This window comes from Monodelphis domestica, chromosome 7 (genome assembly GCF_027887165.1).
Source record: "Monodelphis domestica isolate mMonDom1 chromosome 7, mMonDom1.pri, whole genome shotgun sequence".
In the NCBI taxonomy this organism is placed as follows: Eukaryota; Metazoa; Chordata; class Mammalia; order Didelphimorphia; family Didelphidae; genus Monodelphis; species Monodelphis domestica.
This window is the reverse complement of record NC_077233.1, coordinates 170,781,701-170,801,541: the sequence shown is the minus strand read 5'-3', so window position 1 is coordinate 170,801,541 and position 19,841 is coordinate 170,781,701. Positions and strand designations below refer to the sequence as shown.

Below are 19,841 nucleotides of genomic sequence, written 5' to 3'. Positions count from 1 at the left end.
TTTTCCCTTTTTAGTCCTTTATCATTGTCCATTCCTATTTCCTAGTTATCTTTTTTTGTTGGTTTGTTTCTGTTCACTTCTGGGTTTGAACGTTATTGTTTCTATGCAGTGCTGTTTTTTTTTTTAAATCAGGAATGCTTTTAAGTTCTCTGTTACATTAAAATTCCATTTTTTTTCCTTTGTAGGATTGTACTCAGTTTTGTTGGACAAGTTACTCTGGGTAAGCCCATACTCTTTTTGCCTTCTAGAATATTGTATTCCAAGCTCTCTATTTCTTTATCATGGTGGTTGCTAAACCATGTGTAATCCTTGACTGTGACTCATCAGTATTTTTATTCCTGCTGCTTGTAGAATTTTTTTTTCTTTGATCTGAAAGCTCTGGATTTTGGTTAGGATGTTCCTGGGAGTTTTCTTTCTTTTTTTTTTCTCCCAGAAATTGACCAGTGGATTCTATTTCCACTTTGCCCATTAGTTCTAAAAGATCTGGGTAGTTTAAAGATTTCTTGAATTATGTCTAGGCCCTTCTTTGGCATCACATTCATGTACTTCAGTGGATCTCATTTTTCTCCCTTTGATCTGTTTTCATGATCAGTTGTTTATGCTGTGAGAAACTGCATTTTTTTTCCATTTTTTTTTCAGTCTTTTGACTTTGACTATTTCTTGTTATATCACCGAGTGACTGGATTCTATTTGGTCTATTCTAGTTATCAGAGAGTTTGTTGCTTGGGCAAGGTTTTGTACCTTTTATCTCAAGTTTTTAATTTCTTTTCCTTTTCTTCTATAGCTTTCATTTCTTTTCCACTTCCCCCCTCAAATTCTATCATTTATTTAAAAAAATTTTTTTTAACTCTTAAAAAAAAACAAACCAAAACAAACCAACTTCATGCTTCCTCTCTTCTAGGAGTTCTAGTTGAAAATTTGCCCAAACTGTGTTTTTTTCTTCTGAAATTTGACTTATATTTCAGTCATTCTTTTCTTTAGTGATTGTGCCTTGGGCATCCATGCCACCATAATAGGTCATTATAATGGAATTTTTTTTTTGACTTGTTCATTCTTCCAGCTTACTTCCTGATGTTAGAACTGAGCTCCACCATACTTCTAGAGGGAAGGTCCTATTGCTACTTTCTTGTGGCATTGAGGATCTCAGGGACAGAGCTCCCAAAATGGACTTTTCTGGGGCAAAGTCTGATTACTGCCTAACTCCCACCCTATGTCTGAGCTCTTCAAGTTTCTGATCTGAGTTGGGTCTGAGCAACAGTAGATGTTGTTGGATGCAATTCCTATCAGGCCACTAGAAAGTTCTATTGGTTCAATGACAGAATCATAGGCTCCTCTTTGGTCTGGGATTCCTGCACTGGTTATTTCTCTGCAGGCTGGTTTAGATGCTGGAACTGAGAGACCCTACTGTGCTCATGGGATCTGAGTGAGCCACACCACTTCTGCTGGCTTATGAACTACCAATTTTCCTAGGATACCACTCAGACCCAGAACACTTCCCCATGCACAAGTCCTCATCTTAGTCCTTCCTGGATCTATGACCTGGAACTAAACAATGGGCAATGAAGCTGCCAGTTCATCCCTGTCCCTATAGCAGCCTACATGTCTGGGTTTAGTGATGCCCCAGCATGGGTCTGGGACCTAGTACATACCCTTTCCCTGGACATTGGAAAGCTCCATTCATGGAGTCCCCAGTGTCTGTAAACCTCTCTCTTTCTCATTGTGGTAATGTGGTCTGGATAAATGCCTGGATAAAATAAAATGATTTATTTTCTGAATTTCTCCATCATGACTTAGTCTGTTACATTATCTAGATATGGTTGGAGTTTTATGGAGGGAAACTTGGTTAGACTACTTCCCACTTTGTCATCTTTATTCTATCTCTATGTGGTCTATTCTCATAAGGACTTTATGGAGCTGAGCAAGTAGGTATATAAGTTAGTGGTTACTTTTTTTTGGTTGAAAATTTTATTTAATTAGTCAATTTAGAATATTTTCCCTTGGTTACAACAGTCATGCTCTTTCCCTCCCCTTCCCCCACTCTCTCCTGGTGCCTACGCACAATTCCATTGGGTTTTATATGTGTCCTTGATCAAAACCCATTTCCATGTTGTTGATAGGGTGATCATTTATAGCCTACATCCCTAGCCATATCCCCATCAACCCATGTGATCAAGCAGTTGTTTTTCTTCCATGTTTTTGTTCCCACAGTTCTTTCTCTTGATGTGGATAGTATTCTTTCTCATAAATCCCTCAGAATTGTCCTAGATCATTGCATTGCTACTACTAGAGAAATCCATTACATTCGATTGTACCACAGTGTATCAGTCTCTGTGTACAATGTTCTCCTGTTTCTGCTCCTTTCACTCTGCATCAATTCCTGGAGGTTGTTCCAGTTCACATGGAATTCCTCCACTTTATTATTCCTTTGAGCACAATAGTATTCCATGACCAACATATACCACAATTTGTTCAGCCATTCCCCAATCAAAGGGCATCCCCTCATTTTCCAATTTTTTGCCACCACAAAGAGCGCAGCTATGAATATTCTTGTACAAGTCTTTTTCCTTATTATCTCTTTGGAGTACAAACCCAGCAGTGCTATGGCTGGAACAAAGGGTAGACAGTTTTTTAGTGCCCTTTGGGCATAGTTCCAAATTGTCCTCCAGAATGGCTGGATCAACTCACAAGTCCACCAGCAAGCAATGCATTAAAGTCCCAACTTTTCCACATCCCCTCCAAAATTAATTACTTTCCTTTGCTGTCATGTTAGCCAATCTGCTAGGTGTGAGGTGATACCTCAGAGTTGTTTTGATTTGCATTTCTCTGATTATAAGAGATTTAGAACACTTTTTCATGTGCTTATTAAGAGTTTTGATTTCCTTATCTGAAAATTGCCTATTCATGTCCCTTGCCCATTTATCGATTGGAGAATGGTTTGATTTTTTTTTTGTACAATTGGTTTAGCTCTTTATAAATTTGAGTAATTAGACTTTTGTCAGAGGTTTTTGTTATGAAGATTTTTCCCCAATTTGTTGCTTCCCTTCTAATTTTGGTTGCATTGGTTCTGTTTGTACAAAAACTTTTAAATTTAATGTAATCAAAATGATTTATTTTACATTTTGTAATTTTTTCTAACTCTTGCTTGGTCTTAAAATCTTTCCTTTCCCAGAGATCTGACAAGTATACTATTCTGTGTTCACCTGATTTACTTATAGTTTCCTTCTTTATATTCAAAGTCATTCACCCATTCTGAATTTATCTTGGTGTAGGGTGTGAGATGTTGATCCAAACCCAATTTCTCCCATACTGTCTTCCAATTTTCCTAGAAGTCTTTGTCAAATAGTGGATTTTTGTCCCCAAAGCTGGGATCTTTGGGTTTATCATAGACAGTCTTGCTGAGGTCACTTACCCCAAGAATGTTCCACTGATCCTTTCTGTCTCTTAACCAGGACCATATTGTTTTGATGACCACTGCTTTATAATATAGTTTGAGATCTGGTACTGCTAGGCCACCTTCTTTCATTTTTTTTTTCATTATTTCCCTGGACATCCTTGATCTTTTGTTCTTCCAAATGAACTTTGTTATGTTTTTTTCTAATTCAGTAAAAAAGTTTCTTGGTAGTTCGATGGGTATGGCACTAAATAAGTAAATAATTTGGGTAGGATTGTCATTTTTATTATGTTAGCTCGTTCTACCCATGAGCAATTGTTTTTCCAATTATTTAGATCTAGTTTTAACGGTGTGGAAAGTGTTTTGTAGTTGTGTTCATATAGTTCTTGTGTTTGTCTCGGCAGATAGATTCCTAAGTATTTTATATTGTCTACGGTGATTTTAAAGGGAATTTCTCTTTTTAATTCTTGTTGAAATGGGTTGGAAATATATAGAAATGCTGATGACTTATGTGGGTTTATGTCAATGGATTTTTGTCTCTTTCATTATTTGGCCTATTCTGCTTTTAAGATATTACTTTCTTTAATATTTTTGGTCTCCCTTACCAAACTATTCACTCTTTTTTCATTATTTTTTTGCATCACTCATTTCTTTACTCAAATTTTCTTCTACTTCTTTTATTTGACTATCAAAATACTTTTTGGGTTCTTTCAGGGCTTTTTTCTTATTTTTTTTTGCCTGAGACCAATTCTCATTTTTCTTTGAGGATTTGAGGGGGATATCCAAGTATAGAACTGTACATTTATTCCTATTGAATTTTATCTTATTAGATTCAGACTAGTTACCCTGTTATGATCCTTTTGGATCTTGACTCTGGTATCTTTTAACTATCCCTTTCAATTTTGTGTCATCTTCAAAATTGGTGAGCATATTATCTAAGCTTCTATATGAGTTAATGATAAAAGTACTTAACAGTAACGGTCTAAGTACAGATCCTTTGGGCATTATACTGGACACCTGTCAATGTTGACAATTAAACCATTAACAAATACTTTTTGAATACATATTTCAGGTTTCTTACAGGGCAATGGGTCTATTTTTCTTAAAACTCTTCTCATAATCTCTTATGCAGCCTTGACATTGATGGTAGCTCTGTTCTAGTTCTCTTGCTTTAAATCTGGCTATCCAGGATGCTTAGTCAGACTTCTGCAATATATTTCTCCATCCATTAAGAGTTTGAAAGTCTTAGGTTGCCCAGGTCAATCATTCATTTCAATCCAATTCAACTCAATTCAATTCAGCCAACTTTTATTAAGTACTTATAATGTGAAAGGCACTTTGCTAGGTGCTAGAAATACAAAGTTTTATGACTGACACAGGTCCTGTTATCAAAGAACTTACAGTCTCACAAGGAGGGGTGGTATGTGGTACAAATACACAATTAACTCATACAAGGTACAGTGAAAGAAGTACAAAGAAGAGAGATCTGGGCAAAGCAGAAATTTGAGGAGGGAGAAAACATTTTTACATTGGGTGTATTTAGGGGAAATTTCATAGATAATTTAGTATCTGAGTTGGGCCTTCTAGTAAGGGAAGGATTTCAACAGATAAAGTTGAGAGAAGATTCACTCCAGATATGGGGTGTAGAATAAACAAATGTATAGAGTTGGGAGAGATAATGGTTCAGTTAAGTTAGAATACAGTATGTGTGATGGGAAATAATATGAGATAAGTGTGGTCAGATAGGATGGAACAATCTGCATGACTCTGTGTGCCAAGGTCAGGAATTTATACTTTATTTAATAGGAAAAAGGGGAGCTGCTAAAGATTTTTGAACAGAGGAGTGACATGATCATAGTAATGAATTAGAAAGACTATTTAGGTAGGGGTATGAAGGATGGAAGAGTGATAGATTAGGGGCAAAAACATTTTTCTAGGTGACATGAGATCCTAAGTTAAACTGTTTGCAGGGGGGAATAGAGAGGTGAGCCTAGAAGTATCAGGACTTAATTCCTGATTGTATGTTTGATAACTCCAAGTTTATGAACCTGAAAATTGTAAATGTGATGTAGCCATTAACAGAAATGGAAAAGTTAGGAGAAGGGTTATATTTGGGCAGAACATGATGTTTTTAGTTTTAGAAATGTTGAATTTGAGATACCATCAAGACATTCAGGAGGAAATATTCATTAGGTAGCTGGAAATACAGGATTTTGAGAAGAGTTTGAGAGTAGAAATAAAGATTAGGGAGTTATTTGCATAGAAATGATAATTAAATTGAAGAGCATCAATGAGACCACCCAGGGAAAGAGGATGGAGAATGAAAAGGGATTAGAACATAGTTTACCATCTGATATTACTTACATTGATAGATAGTTCAAGGGCTTGTAGGATGGAAAGGCCCAGCAAAAATAGTCAAGAGAAGGAGTAGCCAGAGAGGAGGGAGAAAAATCATAGGAGGGCTTGGTTACAGAAGCCAAGTAAGGAGAGGGGATCACATTGTTAGATGCTACAGAGAGGTCCAAAAGAATCAGGACAGAAAAACCCAGTTAGTGATAAGGAGGTTATTAATGATGTTAGAGAGAACTGTTTCATTATGGAGCTGAAAATGAAAACCAAACTGTGAGGGAGTTGATAGTGAATGTGAGTGGTAAGGGGAGGCAGTGAAGTGAAGGTAAGTGAAGTAGCAGTTTGGCAGTAGCTTGAGGAGGTGGCAAAGGTGTAAGGCTTATGTATTTAATTTCTATTTCATAGAGTTTTTGTGAAGAAAGGACTAGGTAAGGGAGTTACTGTTATTCACTGTTATCATTGTTGTAGGCTGAGACAAAGGACATAGAAGAGGATAAATTGAAGATGTATAAAAAAGATGATGGAACAAGGTGACACAGGAAGATAGGATATGTAGGAAAAGATTAATAGATGAGCTAAAGAATGAAATGAAGCAGAAGTGCATGGAGGACAATGAAAGATTAGAGAAGTGGAAGAATACTTTGGGAAAGAAGAGGTTTATGGCACAGCTACTGTAGTGCATAAGAGAATCAGTAAGAGATGAAAGGGTTGCCATGCAGCAATTCTGTTCATTTTGGGGATTCCTTACCCCACAGTAACTGGCTCTAACCTTGAAATATTTCTTCACTCCACCACACACTAGATGAGATTCTTCCCTACATAGACCCCAAAGCTGCACTTAGTAGTGTTAGGCTTAACTTCCTTCACTCGCTACCTTTGATTGTTCATGCTCTGGCTCTCAGAAAGGTTACTTCTCCTGCTTCGTACTCTATTTTCTTCCTCTCTCTTTCTTTTTCTAAAGCTTGCTTGCCCAAGATATATGAATTGCTAGATGAAATTATTTCTTCTGTCTGTGCCCCACATAGAGGAAGGCTCTCAGGCCTGCAGCGTTGAGAATATGGGCTTCCATACAGTCCATTGCTTAGCCTTTCCTTCCAGAAGTTTTTTCTTGTTTCAGCCTGTGCCTCACCTTATGACTCTGCCCTAGCTTCCCACTTAAGTGATTTAACTAATAGAAAGATCCCAAGGTCTTTCATTTATGGAGAGAATATTAATACCAAAGGCTTTGTGTGTATCTTTTTTTGCTTTTGCTATAGGATCTAACCACTTCCCTCTCTCAGGGTGGGAAGTCAGCGCAGGTTTGACAGAGAAGAGAAAGAGGCAGAGACTCAATAAAGATGAGTTAGAAAAATAGGAAGATATTTGTATGAAAAAAGATGAACACAAGGAACATAAGATTAATGGAATGGGTCAGTGGATACCTCAGACATAACCTGAAGGAATTAGAGGCAGTATCAAGGAATGCCCCATCATGATTTTCTTATGTGGAGCTAGAAGATACTGAGATAATAATAGTCTGGAAGTCTTCTTGAGTCTTTTATATATCAAGAGATCCCCTCTTGGGAGGTATCTCACCAAGTGAAATGGGGACCAGGAGAGGAGGAAGACCTTGGAGAAATGGTTCAGAAAACCCTAAGAAATAAAAGAGGGAGAGATAAGCTGGACATGGCTGCCTCCTGGAAGACAAAAAAAGGAAGATGATGATTGAAGGAGCTCTCATTGTTCATCGGTGAATCCTTGGGGCAAAGAAATTGTAAGCTTTTTAAAAGATGTTTTCTCAATAGAATTTTCTGTTTTTCCATTTTATCCTATCAGTTTCCTAGGAGTTACTTGTAAAAACCTTTAGAAAATGTCACAGGATTATGCATGTTTTCCTAGGCCTAGGAGATGAGGACCATAGAGGTGGGGATACTGCTTTTTACTTTTTGAAAGGGGCAAGAATAGGGGTTGAAGACAGTATGGTAGTTGGAAGAGAGTTGGCTTGTTAGCCCCTGGGGCCTCAAGAAAAAGGGAGTGGTTGTCAGATGAAAAATATTGTGAACCTTGAGAGAGAGGGAGGACAGGAGGAGTGGCAGGGAGAAACTGGTTCTAGGGATGAGGTAGAGCTGTGGGACAAAAATCTAATTTATTTCCCACTAAATTATTCTGGCTCCACCAAGCAACATAGAAATGTCCACTCTCAGATAGAGAATTTAAACAATAACCAATCACTCAAGTGAATATAATTTCCTGTCAAAATAATTTTACTGAAGACAATGACGAACAACTAAGATTGACCTCTCATCTCTCCCAAGAAATAGATTTTAAAATTGCTTCACTATGGAACCCTTTCTTCTCAGAAGTCCCATACTAAGACTTTTCAGCTTTCTTCCTAAAGTTCTTTGCTTGGCTAGGGATAGATAGCATCAACATGCTCTGACTTGGTCTAATAATTGACCCTCCTTAATAATTCAATGCCTCTCCCTGGACTGGGTTTTTTTAAGGGTGGTAGTAAAGATTCATTGGGCTGCTCCAGTTTGGAACATGTTATCTCTGATAATTGGGCTGGATGGTGCAGAGTTCTCTTCCCTAGCTGATGAGAAGTAAAGGGGCTGAAAGGAAAGGGAATTCTTCAGTTGGCAGATTTCCTAGAGATTGACCCCCTCCCCCTCAATCAGATTCATGGATAGAGAGGTGGGGGTCCTGGTTACCCACAGGGTCTTTCATTTATGAAAAGTTGTCACCAAAGTTATAGGTTATCTTGATTTCATGTTCTTTCCTGAAGTGATAAGTGCCCCAAATCCATGTTGGTGGGCAAAGGCATAAGCTGAACGTCGGGAGCTTGTGCGTCTCAATTTCGTCCGGGCTGGGGGTGGCACTGGATTCTTCATGCATTCACGGATCTTAGCGAGAATCTGCAGTCCGAGAACAAGGGGTAAAAGACAAGAAGAAAGGCTCACAGGCAGCAAGCATGAGGCTCAGACCAGGGAAAAACATGCCATAGATTGCAAATGTCAAACATTATGATACAATGAAAAGAACAATGGATTTATAGTAAGAGGACCCAAGTTCAAATGCTTCTCCTACTTACTACTTGTGTGACACATGCCTTGCACATAGTAGGCACTTAATAAATGATTTTTCATTGCTTAATTAATGTCACTTAACCACTTTGGACCTTAGTTTCCTCAACTGTAACGAGGGGATTGTATTAGATGATTTCTAAGATCTCTTCCACTTCTAAATCTATGATCCTGTGATCATAAAAATGTTAGGGATCACCGAATACAATCTATTTGCTTTATAGACGAGGCCCAGAAAGGGGAATTACTTTGCCTGAAGTTACATGATGAGTCAGTAGCAGAGCCAGTATTTGAAGTACAGACTCCCTGTACAATGCTCTTTAAGTGCTATGATAATAGATATGGGGACTCATATCTATCTGAAGTATACATAGGCTGGGTCACAAGAGACATATGCCTTAAAAAGAAAACAGTTCACAGAAAGACAAAGACAATGAGAAGAGACGGGCCTCAGGAAAACAGAGAGATACTGGCCACAGAGACATCTGGATTACAGTATTTCCTCTGGTCTTCAAACCAGGCAACTTTCCCCAGGATGTCCCCTTCCAAACCCAAAGAGGTCAAGTATTCCAGGTTATACTGCTTCATTCTACTAGGGGCTCAGCTCAAGCCTTAAAATCTGAATCTACCTCCAAAAAGGAGTTGGGTATTTGAAGAAAGGGAAGGGATGCCCAGAAAACTCAACCTTTACAGTACAATAGAACCTATCTGCCAACACATGCTCCTATTTGAGTCAGTTTTAGCTTCTCATTGAGAAAAATTAGAACACAAACAAAAAACCCAAAAGAAACATGCTACTTTTGCCTTAGAGCCTTGCCCACATTCTGGAGAACCAAGGTGCCTGCTGGGGCAGTGAGTAAAAAATCCTGGCCTTTATGGGATGAAGGCATAGCAAAAAAAACAGGGATGTGGGATACCAATGTATCTGCCCCTTTCCTACTCTTCTTTTGCTCACCTTGTTAGTTTGGGTTGGTAGAAGGTCCATCTTGAGGAATCTAAGTACGATCAAGGGCAGCAAACAAATGGCCACAGTGAGTGCAATTATCAGCCACACCTGAGGCAGGATGAAGGTGTTCCGAGCTGTGCCTGTAACACCCCCAACACAGAAGGGAGGACAGAGAATAGCCTGGTTAAGGGGTAGTGATAATATGCCACCAGCAATATCAGTACCCAATGTCAGCACAAGCAAAGACTTTCTGTGGGACATAAGATGGAAACAAACACTCTTGAGGTTCCTGTCAGAAATGTAAATGAGTCTAAGTTAAATTATATGTATGCTCATACACCCACCATTAGCACCTATAATTTGCCTTTGTCTTGCCTGTCAAAACATAGTGCAAAAGACAGGGATATCTGAGGATGGGAAACTTCTTTATTGAATAGAAGAACTCAGAAATTTTAGCTATGAAAATAAAGATGATAAAGAGGTTAGGCAGGACTTAAGCTCTTGCAGGAGACTGGAATGAGGAAAATGAGTTAGTGAAAAGAATAAGTAGAAGCTAAACAGAGCAGTTATTTACATTCCATTGAGCACCAGGGACAATTTAGGTCTTAAGCCTTTTGAGAAACTTAATAACTTTTTAACTGTCCTCACTGATGGAAAAGGGTGAGCTGGATATGTAGTGAGAGTGAGGGATAATTTATGGGTGGTATTTGTGTTCTACTGTGATCCTTACAATATTAAGAGATCTAGAGGAAGGCTTCCATCATGCATGGACTTTTGTGGAGGGTTTCTGAGCAGACATACAAGAGACCCACAGGAAGAAAAAGCTAGGATGGGTTGTGATCTGCACCTACAGATTTGAGTATCCATACCAATGAGATCACAAGCACAGTGAAGTAACTTTTTGTTTGCTATTTTTACTCCTGCATATTATATATTTGCTTTAAGGAGAGGAACAGAATGGTTAAACTGCATTCCTTTCTACAGAGGGATTCAGAGGAGGAAAAACTGATCAGAAGGAATAAACTGGCCAGTCTTGGGTTTGTTGGAGAAATGGAACAAGAGCTGGCCCAGGATTCAAAACTATTACAATGAAACCCTATATCCCAATTAGGTGGAGCCTTGAGCCTCTTTCCCCATGAAATTGAAGGCCTACTCCAAGTCCCATCCCAGCTCTACCCAGGCTCACCCATGAACTGGAATGTCTGAGGGAAGAGCAGAAACAGGCCATCACTGTAAAGGAGGAACATGATGCTGAAGTACATAGCCAGGCTACCCCAAATGAAGAATTGGTTCACAGCTGTCCAGTAGGTTGTCTCCAGACCCACCTGAAAATCATCCACCTAAAGGTCAGCTCCTTTCCTTCCCTCACTGTAGACTGGCCCCTTGCCCAAATCTCCTTCAGTTGGTACCCTTACTCCTCCCTCCCCTGCCTGTAAGTTTCCCTTCTTCCCTTCCTTCTGTCCACTTTCACCACCACACCTGCACAGTCACCACCACGAGAAGGGAGGTCTGGATTATCAGTGTAAAAGACTGGTAGTCAGAGAAGTCCTTCCCATTACTTCGTACTGAGTTGTAAGTAGTCCCGAAGGGGATGAAGAACAACACAAAGGAGGTGTAGATGGCATATATTAAATACTTCACAAATTCCTTCTTGTTGAAGTAGAGGTTGTTTTGGCCAGGGTAGTATAGCTCAGGGAATCGGAGGCTCCATAAGTCATTCACATCCTGGAAGAATGGATTTGAAGCAAAGAAAGTAAGGAACCACCTTACTAGGCCCTAATCTTCTTTCCTGTTTACTTTCCAGGGCTGAAGAAAGGCTCCCTTATCCCTCCCAACCAAGGTGCATTTCTACCTAGAGGGATATTACCACTTAGGGCCCAGGGATATACACTTCAGGGACAAGACACCCCTCCCCCTACCCCAAAGACTCCTTTAAATCACAACACTAAGAATTCTTTTTTAAGGAGAATTTGAGTAAGCAGGAACAAGAAAACAGAATAGTCCCCATAGGTTCTCTGATCATTCTGAAGTTCAATGTAGAGTCAAATTGACTCTAAAGGAGTCAGGTTGGGGGAAAGGTGGTAATTGAGGTAGGATGGTCTCAGGTTCAAATATCACTTCAGTTTTGAATTCATCTAACTGGATGAAGCAATCTAGTCTTAGTAGCTGGAGTACACAACTGCTGCTGTAGGAGCCAGAAGCTGAGTTCCTATCTATCCTATCCACCTAATCACTAGTTATGCAATCTTGGACAAAAATCCAAGATCATTCATCCATCTGAGCTTGAGTTTCTATATCTCTATAGTTAGAAAATGATTAGATAAGAATAATTATTCCTTTATGCCCAAAGGGCTTTAAAAGCTTGTCTGCTCTTTGATCCAACCATAGCATTGCTGGGTTTGTACCCCAAAGAGATAAGGAAAAAGACTTGTACAAGAATATTCATAGCTGCACTCTTTGTGGTGGCAAAAAAAACTGGAAAATGAAGGGATGCCCTTCAATTGGGGAATGGCTGAACAAATTGTGGTATGTGTTGGTGATGGAATACTATTGTGCTCAAAGTAATAATGAACTGGAGGAATTCCATGGGGACTGGAACAACTTCCAGGAAGTGATGCAGACCGAAAGGAGCAGAACTAGGAGAACATTGTACACAGAGACTGAGACACTGTGGTACAATTGAACGTAATGGACTTCTCTACTAGCAGCAGTGTAATGATCCAGGACAATTCTGAGACTTATGAGAAAGAAGCTATTGTAAACCTTAAAATTTCTTAGACTTATAAATGTTGGAAATTTCACCATTGGGAAATTTCATACTTGGAAAATTTCTTACTGATAAGTGTATTGGAATGTGAACCCCATTGGCATGGGAGGTTCCTTCTCCTCCCTTCTTAAGATTACTTTAGGACAGAAACCTTTTGCTGAACAATGGAAAGGGCTTTGACCTATGCTTAAGCACAGAACAGGAATTTCTTTGAGTCATGATTGATTTTAGAATTGATACAATAGAGATACTTGGAATGACAGAACCAGGTCTTGGAAAATACAATTTCCACCCCACTCAGTCCTAACAGGATTTAGGAAGGGCTGCAGCATAGATCAAAATTTAATTATTTGAGAATATGACCTCCAACAGACATGTGCAAAGCCACAGACCTCTGGGCGGTCCTGGGTTAAGCTAGAGCCATCATTGGCACAGGGAAATTGATGGACAGTGATTGGTAGATGTGAGAACTGAGGGGAGGGAACTTGGATGGTTTCCTTAAAGATAGGGGGGGTCTGAGGACTGGGGGGGTGGTTGGAGAGTTTTGGCTCTGGATGTTTGGAGAGGTGCTCTGGGAAGCTTGCTCTGAAGGAAGCTGAAGGTGGGGGCCTCTGAGACTGTTTCTCCATTTTGGTCACGTGAGTAATAGGGACTGATCTCTTTTCTTTGCCCCAGCTATCTAAGGGCTTGGGCCTTTTGGCCCAGCCTAAACAGAAGGGGTATTTAAGCCCTATTCCCTTCTCTCCCCTTTCTCTCTCCCTCTCTCTCTCTCTCTCTCTAATTCCTTTCTTCCTCCTGTCTGTAATTAAACTCTATAAAAGGTTGACGGCTGACTTGAGTTTTCATTTAGGAATTACATAGCTGAATTCCTTGGCGACCTTAAATTAATATATATCAGTCTTTTAAAAGTGATTTCCTTGTCACACTATCCATATCCAGAAAAAGACTCTCAGAGTAGAAACACAGAAGAAAAACATTTCCTTGATCACATGGTTCATTGGAGATATGACTGGGGATGTAGACTCTAAATTATCACTCTATTGCAAACATTAATAATATGGAAATAGGTCTTAGTGGAATTGCTTGTTGGCTATGAGAGGGAAAGAACATGAATCATGTAACCAAGGGAAAATAGTATAAATTAATTAATTAAATAAATTAAAAAGGAAAAAAAAAGAAAATCATTCCTCCTTTCCCTGCCTATCTTAGAGAGAGTTGTTGGGCATATCAAATAAAGGAATGTATGTAAAGGCTCTTGAAAAAACTCAACAGGGCAGGTCTTATTGTCCCCAAAGCGGGTCTGCAGAGACCTCTTCCCTTCTGCTGTGACCCCCAAGTGGCCCAGTAGCTCAGTCAGAGGAAGACAGAATTTCTGAAAACACCTCTGAGTCAGTGTCATTTTCTAATTCTAGACCATTCAATGAAAACTTCAGCCTTGGTTAGTCTTGACTAACACAAGACTAATGGGGACTAAGGCTGACATAGGATCCTAGAATTTCTTGCTGCCCAGCTGAAGAAGCTGGCAAAGTAAAGGGATTGGGATTTCAACTCTTAGACTCTAAATACAGCACTCTCTTCATTATCATATATGCTAATGAAGCCCCAAGGCTCCAGGAATCTTTCTTCAAGCCCAGTTATACAGTACTTTCAAGTTTGCTTTCCTCACAGTAGATGGGAATTCTATGTATTGTTATCTCTATTTTATAGATGAAGAAGCTGAAGCTCTGAGGTGAGGTAATTTTCCTATGGCTAATAAGTGTAGAAGGTGGGATTCAAACCCAGGGCTCTAAGAATCCCAAGTCAGGTGCTCTTTTTCTCACTCCATATTGCCTCTCCCTGTATATGTTTGTGATTCTCTTATAGAAGTTCTGGTTCAATCCCTATTGCTTAGGGTTAGTGGCGTTCTACTTCTGAAGCAAGTCTTCACACTAGAATTTCCAGTTTTCCAAGGAGTTCCAGAAAGGAATTTCTGGCCAAAGTATAACAAATCCAAATTTCTCAGACTATTTTTCAAGGTCTCTCATTCAGTCCTTTCTGCCTCATCCCATCTCATCTTTATTTTCCTCACATGATTCTCTACTCCGGTCAAACTGACTCTTTTCTGGGGAGTAGGACAATGTTATAGACAGAATGGAATAGCAGAAGTATGGGACATTTTCCACCTCTCCTTCCCCCTAATCCACATCCTCCCCCTTTGAAACCTCTTCCTTCAGGAAGTCTTTTCTCATTAACCTTACTTGCTTTCTACACTATATCCCCATAGCACTTGTGTACTCAGTTATAATATATCATAATTTCCATGTTTCCTTCTAATTGTGTACTGTAGTGATTCTTACTTTATAGAAAAATTTTTCCTTTTATGAAAAGATTAACTATCAAGTTCTTCCAGCTCCCTGCACTGCATTTAAAATCATTCATTTTAGAAAAAAATCAGTTTACATGACTATTTAGAAGCTTACCTCCAGCTACTACAGATCTTGCTTGGCCTCACTCACCCGAGATACCACCTCTTTGCCCTTTCTAGTTCTGGCTATGGTTGGGGGGACCTGGTATTGACTGGGGAATGTGCCTGGGGTCTTACCTGGTCAAAGAGGCTCAAAGCCAGGACAGGGAGGGATGTGTAGAACAAGTTGTAGAAAGCTATGAACCATTCATCAAAAACCGTCTGCAGAGTACCAGAGAGAAATCAGATTAACTCCGCCTTCCATATCTCCTATGGTTCTTCTCTTCTCCCTACAAGCCTAGGGGCAGTTCCATCTTTAGGGTATGACTTGGCTATATTGGTCTTTGCACAGTCTAGCCTTTCAGTTATTGATTGGGCAGTCAATTCCTGATATAGGTTTTTTCACCTCAGCTTTCCAGACAAGATCCTGCCCAAACTGAGGGTTTCATTCCATTGCCTGGGAAGTAGCCATGTTAAAGGTAGAAGGCAGGTTGGCTTTTCATTACTTCAGAAACTACTAGGAGAAACTGGTAGACTACATATAGATTTTCCTGAGAGCATCCAAGCTTTTGTCTGTCTGGGAATAAGGGAATATTATGAGGCTTTTTGCTTTTGGGGTAGGGAGTTCAAGTGGTGGTGGCGGCGGCAATGTAGGAAAGGTCTTTAGAGATCTTTGGCAGTCTGGAGTTGGGCGCTTCTCCTTTTTCCAGTGCTCCCAAATTCAATACAACCCATGTAAATGGTTGCTGATGCAGTTCCTCTTTCTCCCTGGGCCATTTCTAAATCTCTATCCATTTGTCTTTGGAAGGGGGTTGGGGAGGAGTAGCCACTAGAAGCAGCAAAAAGGATGGTGCTCCTGCCTGAATTTTAAGTCCTCTCTTAAGGCCATTCCTGATCTATCAATTCAACAAGGTTCCTCCAGGGATAGTCTCAAAGTTTCTGAGGTAGTAATGAAGATGTGGGAAGACCATATTCTGATCTAGCTTTCTCAGAACATGGAACATCATGTTGGGAGTGTCCAGGGCTGAATGACCTAATACATCTTCCTCTCCTACCCATCCCCAAAAGCCCTGCCTGCTGTATCCCAGGGTCTTCATAGGGGTTTTTCTGGAAATTCCCAGAGTCAGAAACATTTCAGTTGCAAATATAAAGAAGATGAGAGTAAGGAACAGGCAGTAAATAGCTTGGGGGTGGTGGTATGGGAATTAGGGTAGCCATGGCAATATTGGTAACTGAACTAAGAGTTAAGCCCACAGGTCAGAGTCCACATTAGCATCTGTCTTGATCTGGCTGAAGGCATGTCTGGGAGTACTGTGATATTGGTGCCTGACCTACCTCTGCAGAGAAGCCGGAGAAGAAGGCGTACCAGAAGTGCACTAGTGTAAAGGCAAAGTTCTTATAGAAGAAATAGCAGAGGAATTTGCACATCCGGATATAGGACCAACGACCATGGACCAAGAGCAGGCGCTGCAGAAACCGGAACTGGGCAAAGGAGAAGTCACTGGCAAGCACGGCTTGCATTCCCTCCTGGCCACTGATGCCCACCCCAATGTGGGCAGCTGCAATGAAATCCAGGCAATTCTTCAGCTATAGCACCTATTCCCAGGACCTTAGGCTGGATCAGGGTAGAGAAGAGGACTAAAAAAATGGCCCTCATCTGAACCCATTTGGCACTTCTAGTCTACCTACTGATAGGGTGTGGCATACTCAGTAGAGTGCTATACTTGACAGTCAGAAAATCTAGGGTTTGACCCCTCTACTAAGCTAAGTTTATTTATTTATTTATAATAACCTTTAACTTCCGTCTTAGAATCAATGCTGTGTGTTGGTTCCAAAGCAGAAGAATGGTAAAGGCTAGGCAATGGGGGTTAAGTGACTTGCCCAGGGTCACACAGCTAGGAAGTGTCTGAAGTCACATTTGAATCTAGAACCGCCTGTCTCTAGGCCTGTCTCTCAATCCACAGCCACCTAGCTGCCCCCTAAGCTAAGTTTATTTAATGAACCATCAATAAAAATGCCTCTGGTATAGTTGAAGAACAACTTATTTGATGCATGCAGATCATTTTCTTTCTTTTTTTTTTAAATGCAGATTTTTCCCAGTGGGAGTTAAGAAAACTTTTAAGCTCCTCTATAGATGTGTAGATATTTTCCTCTAGTCAATCAAAAACCCTGAAATGTCAGTTTCTGGAGAAGCTTAATTTCCTTCTTCCCAACAGGAATTCATTGAATTTTCTCTTCATTTCTGTTCCATACTGTCTTATCAGTTAAAAGGCACGGATTTGCTTATGTGATTTGGCAGCTGAGAAACCTTTGGGTGCTTCCTATTGCTTCTAGGATAAAATACAAATTTCCTAGCCTGGTCTTCACAATCTTCACAAGCCTTCAAGTCTCCTCACAATTTGGCTTTCACTTCCCTTTTCAGGCTTATTTCATATTACTCCCCTGACGTTTTATCACTAGCTATACCTCATACTTGACATTTCACTTTCCATCTGCATGCACCTACACAAGTCATTCCCCATGCCAACAAGGCACTCTTCTCTTTCAGATTACCTGTCTTCCTTCAAAGTTTAGATCAGGTGCCACCACTTCCTATGTTAGTACTACTTGAAGAGTGGTGATAAAGGGCAGCCTGCCTCCCCAGATGTCACTTGCCTTTGATCATACTGATATCATTGGCTCCATCACCGATGGCTAGTGTCACCATGTTCTTGTATTTCTTCACTAGTTCCACCATTTGGGCCTTCTGTAGAGGTGTCACACGGCAGCAGATCACGGATTTGCACATGCAAGCTGTCCTTAGTAGCTCCAACTCCATGTCTTCCTCCAGGGCATAAGCCTGTGGCCCCAAATATACACATTCATTCACTAGGTTACTTAATAAATCCCTGGCCCCTACATTTTTTATGTCCCCTTATGATAGTACAACCCTTGGCACATAAGGGGCTCCATTAAACACACTCAGTATGATAATCCAAGCTCTGATCTGCCTTTGAACATAGAATGAGACACAAGGAAGGGTCTATGTTCCCTCTATGTTCTGGGCCAACCCATGGAAAAAGATGTCCCAGAATCCTATTCAGGGTGAAACCAATGGGTTGTCTCTCAGATGCAGCTGCCTTCCTAGAGAAATATATTCTGCCTGAAACTCTTAAGGACATGGGGGCCACAGTAGATGTAGAGGCTTTGGATGTGAAGAAGTCTATTCTCAGCTTTTTCTCACCCATTCTCTGATGGAAGATATTCTCAAAGAATGCTATTCTGAGTTCCCACAATTACTTCTGCTCTGGAAGGATAAGGGTGTGTATATGGTAACAGGTTCCTAAATGGGCTTCCTGAATGAAAATGAAAGGGGTCACAGCTTCCCATTGCCCACCAGACTGTGGCCATCGATGATTAGGCCGTAGCTACCATTGGGCACTTCTTCAGGCAAGATGAAGTTCTTTTTTTCTGATTGGGAGATGAGTTTAGTTACTGGGTCTGTCCTCAAAAAAGAGTCAGGTTTCATCACCCTTCTTGCTGACCTAAAAGTTAAGAATGGTTAGTCAGGTCTATTATCTGTCTATATGTCCTCTCTGGAATGGCAAGAGTTCCTTCAAGATTCAAGGACCCAAACCAATCCTAAACCCATGCTTGGCCACCAATATCTATTTTTTACAAGCCCTTCGTCTCTACCAGTCCCCACAACATGCCAACTATCCTCTCATGTCCTAAGAACTTATTTTTTCCTCTTCTATCCCATAGCCCTTCATATTCTTCCAGATGTTCAAACTTCCCCAGCCTCTGCAGTAGGTCTTCCCAGTCCTCCATATCACCTCATTTTCTCAGTATCTAGGTGACCCCAGAGACCACTATGCCCATTTTCTTTTTCATATTCTTCTCAACAGCCTATTCTTCCTCTTCTTCACTTTTTTTGTCCTCTTTCTGCCAAAAGGTTTTTCCCAGCCTCACCTTTCCCAGGCCCTACATTTAAGGAATGTCACACAGAAGGAAGACAGAACCTGTAAATGCCATTTTGCTGGGCTGACCCAGGATCTGGCCATAGGATGGAAGTGGTATTGGGGCTGCCCTCCTGTCAGTACCTGAGCTGCTTCAGGACCATGCTACTCTCCTTGGCATCTATAACGAACATGTCATCCATATCATCAGTTAGCATATTGCAGGAATAGCCAATGCTCACAGCAGTCTCTAGAAAAGGGGAATATGTAATGATTATAAATAGGGATACATGGAAGGTACTGAGGGAGATATCCCACCTTATTCAATGATCAAGCCAGGTCCATGCTTGGCCAATTACTCCCATCACAGCTCAGACCTTATTCATTATTCCCTGACTTTTAGACAATATTACCTGTAGATAATGACCAAATGCCATCAACCAAATGGTTGAATTAGCTATTAGATATTTTCCATGAAGCCTTCCCTGATTGCTTAAGCCTGTTCTGGTTTTTCCCTTTTCTAAAATCCTATAGTAGTATTTGTAGTCTGCCTCTCAACCCAGTATTTTTTTAAACCTTTACCTTCTGTCTTAGTATCAGTTCTAAAACAGAAGAGTGGCAAGGGTTAGGCAAAAAATGACTTGCCCAGGATCACATAGCCAGAACATGTCTGAGGCCACATTTGAATCCAAGTCCTCCTGACTCCAGCTCAGTATTTCAATCAGTACTTACTGGACACCTATCATTTAGGTTAAAGGTAGGTTAAGTGCTATAGGGTGTCATATAAGGTTCTTGTTCTGGGGAGCATTTTTTCTTTCCCCACATTCATTTGAGGAGCCAAATCTAATCAGAAACAATAAGAGAATAATAAAGTGCTATATTATGTGGTATACACAATAGGTGTTTTAGGAATTCAAGGAAGGATGGGTCTCAGTGAATTTGAAC

The 19,841-nt window shown here is 40.3% G+C and overlaps 1 protein-coding gene across 6 annotated transcripts in view; it reads right to left on the bottom strand.

Moving 5' to 3' along the window:
- Positions 1 to 4,681: 4,681 nt before the first annotated feature.
- The window catches only part of LOC100028308 (phospholipid-transporting ATPase FetA-like), a 266,846-nt gene continuing 251,686 nt past the window's right edge, over positions 4,682 to 19,841 (bottom strand). For all 6 annotated transcript variants that reach the window (XM_056806042.1, XM_007498811.3, XM_016424035.2 and 3 more), the window contains 9 exons: positions 19,041 to 19,146; positions 18,335 to 18,482; positions 17,614 to 17,797; positions 16,294 to 16,517; positions 15,097 to 15,180; positions 11,228 to 11,473; positions 10,935 to 11,073; positions 9,758 to 9,888; positions 4,682 to 8,634 (listed from right to left, as the gene is read on the bottom strand). In XM_056806042.1, the coding sequence (XP_056662020.1) occupies positions 8,476 to 8,634; positions 9,758 to 9,888; positions 10,935 to 11,073; positions 11,228 to 11,473; positions 15,097 to 15,180; positions 16,294 to 16,517; positions 17,614 to 17,797; positions 18,335 to 18,482; positions 19,041 to 19,146 (1,421 nt within the window). In that variant the 3' untranslated portion in view covers positions 4,682 to 8,475. The remainder of the gene's footprint in view (positions 8,635 to 9,757; positions 9,889 to 10,934; positions 11,074 to 11,227; positions 11,474 to 15,096; positions 15,181 to 16,293; positions 16,518 to 17,613; positions 17,798 to 18,334; positions 18,483 to 19,040; positions 19,147 to 19,841) is intronic.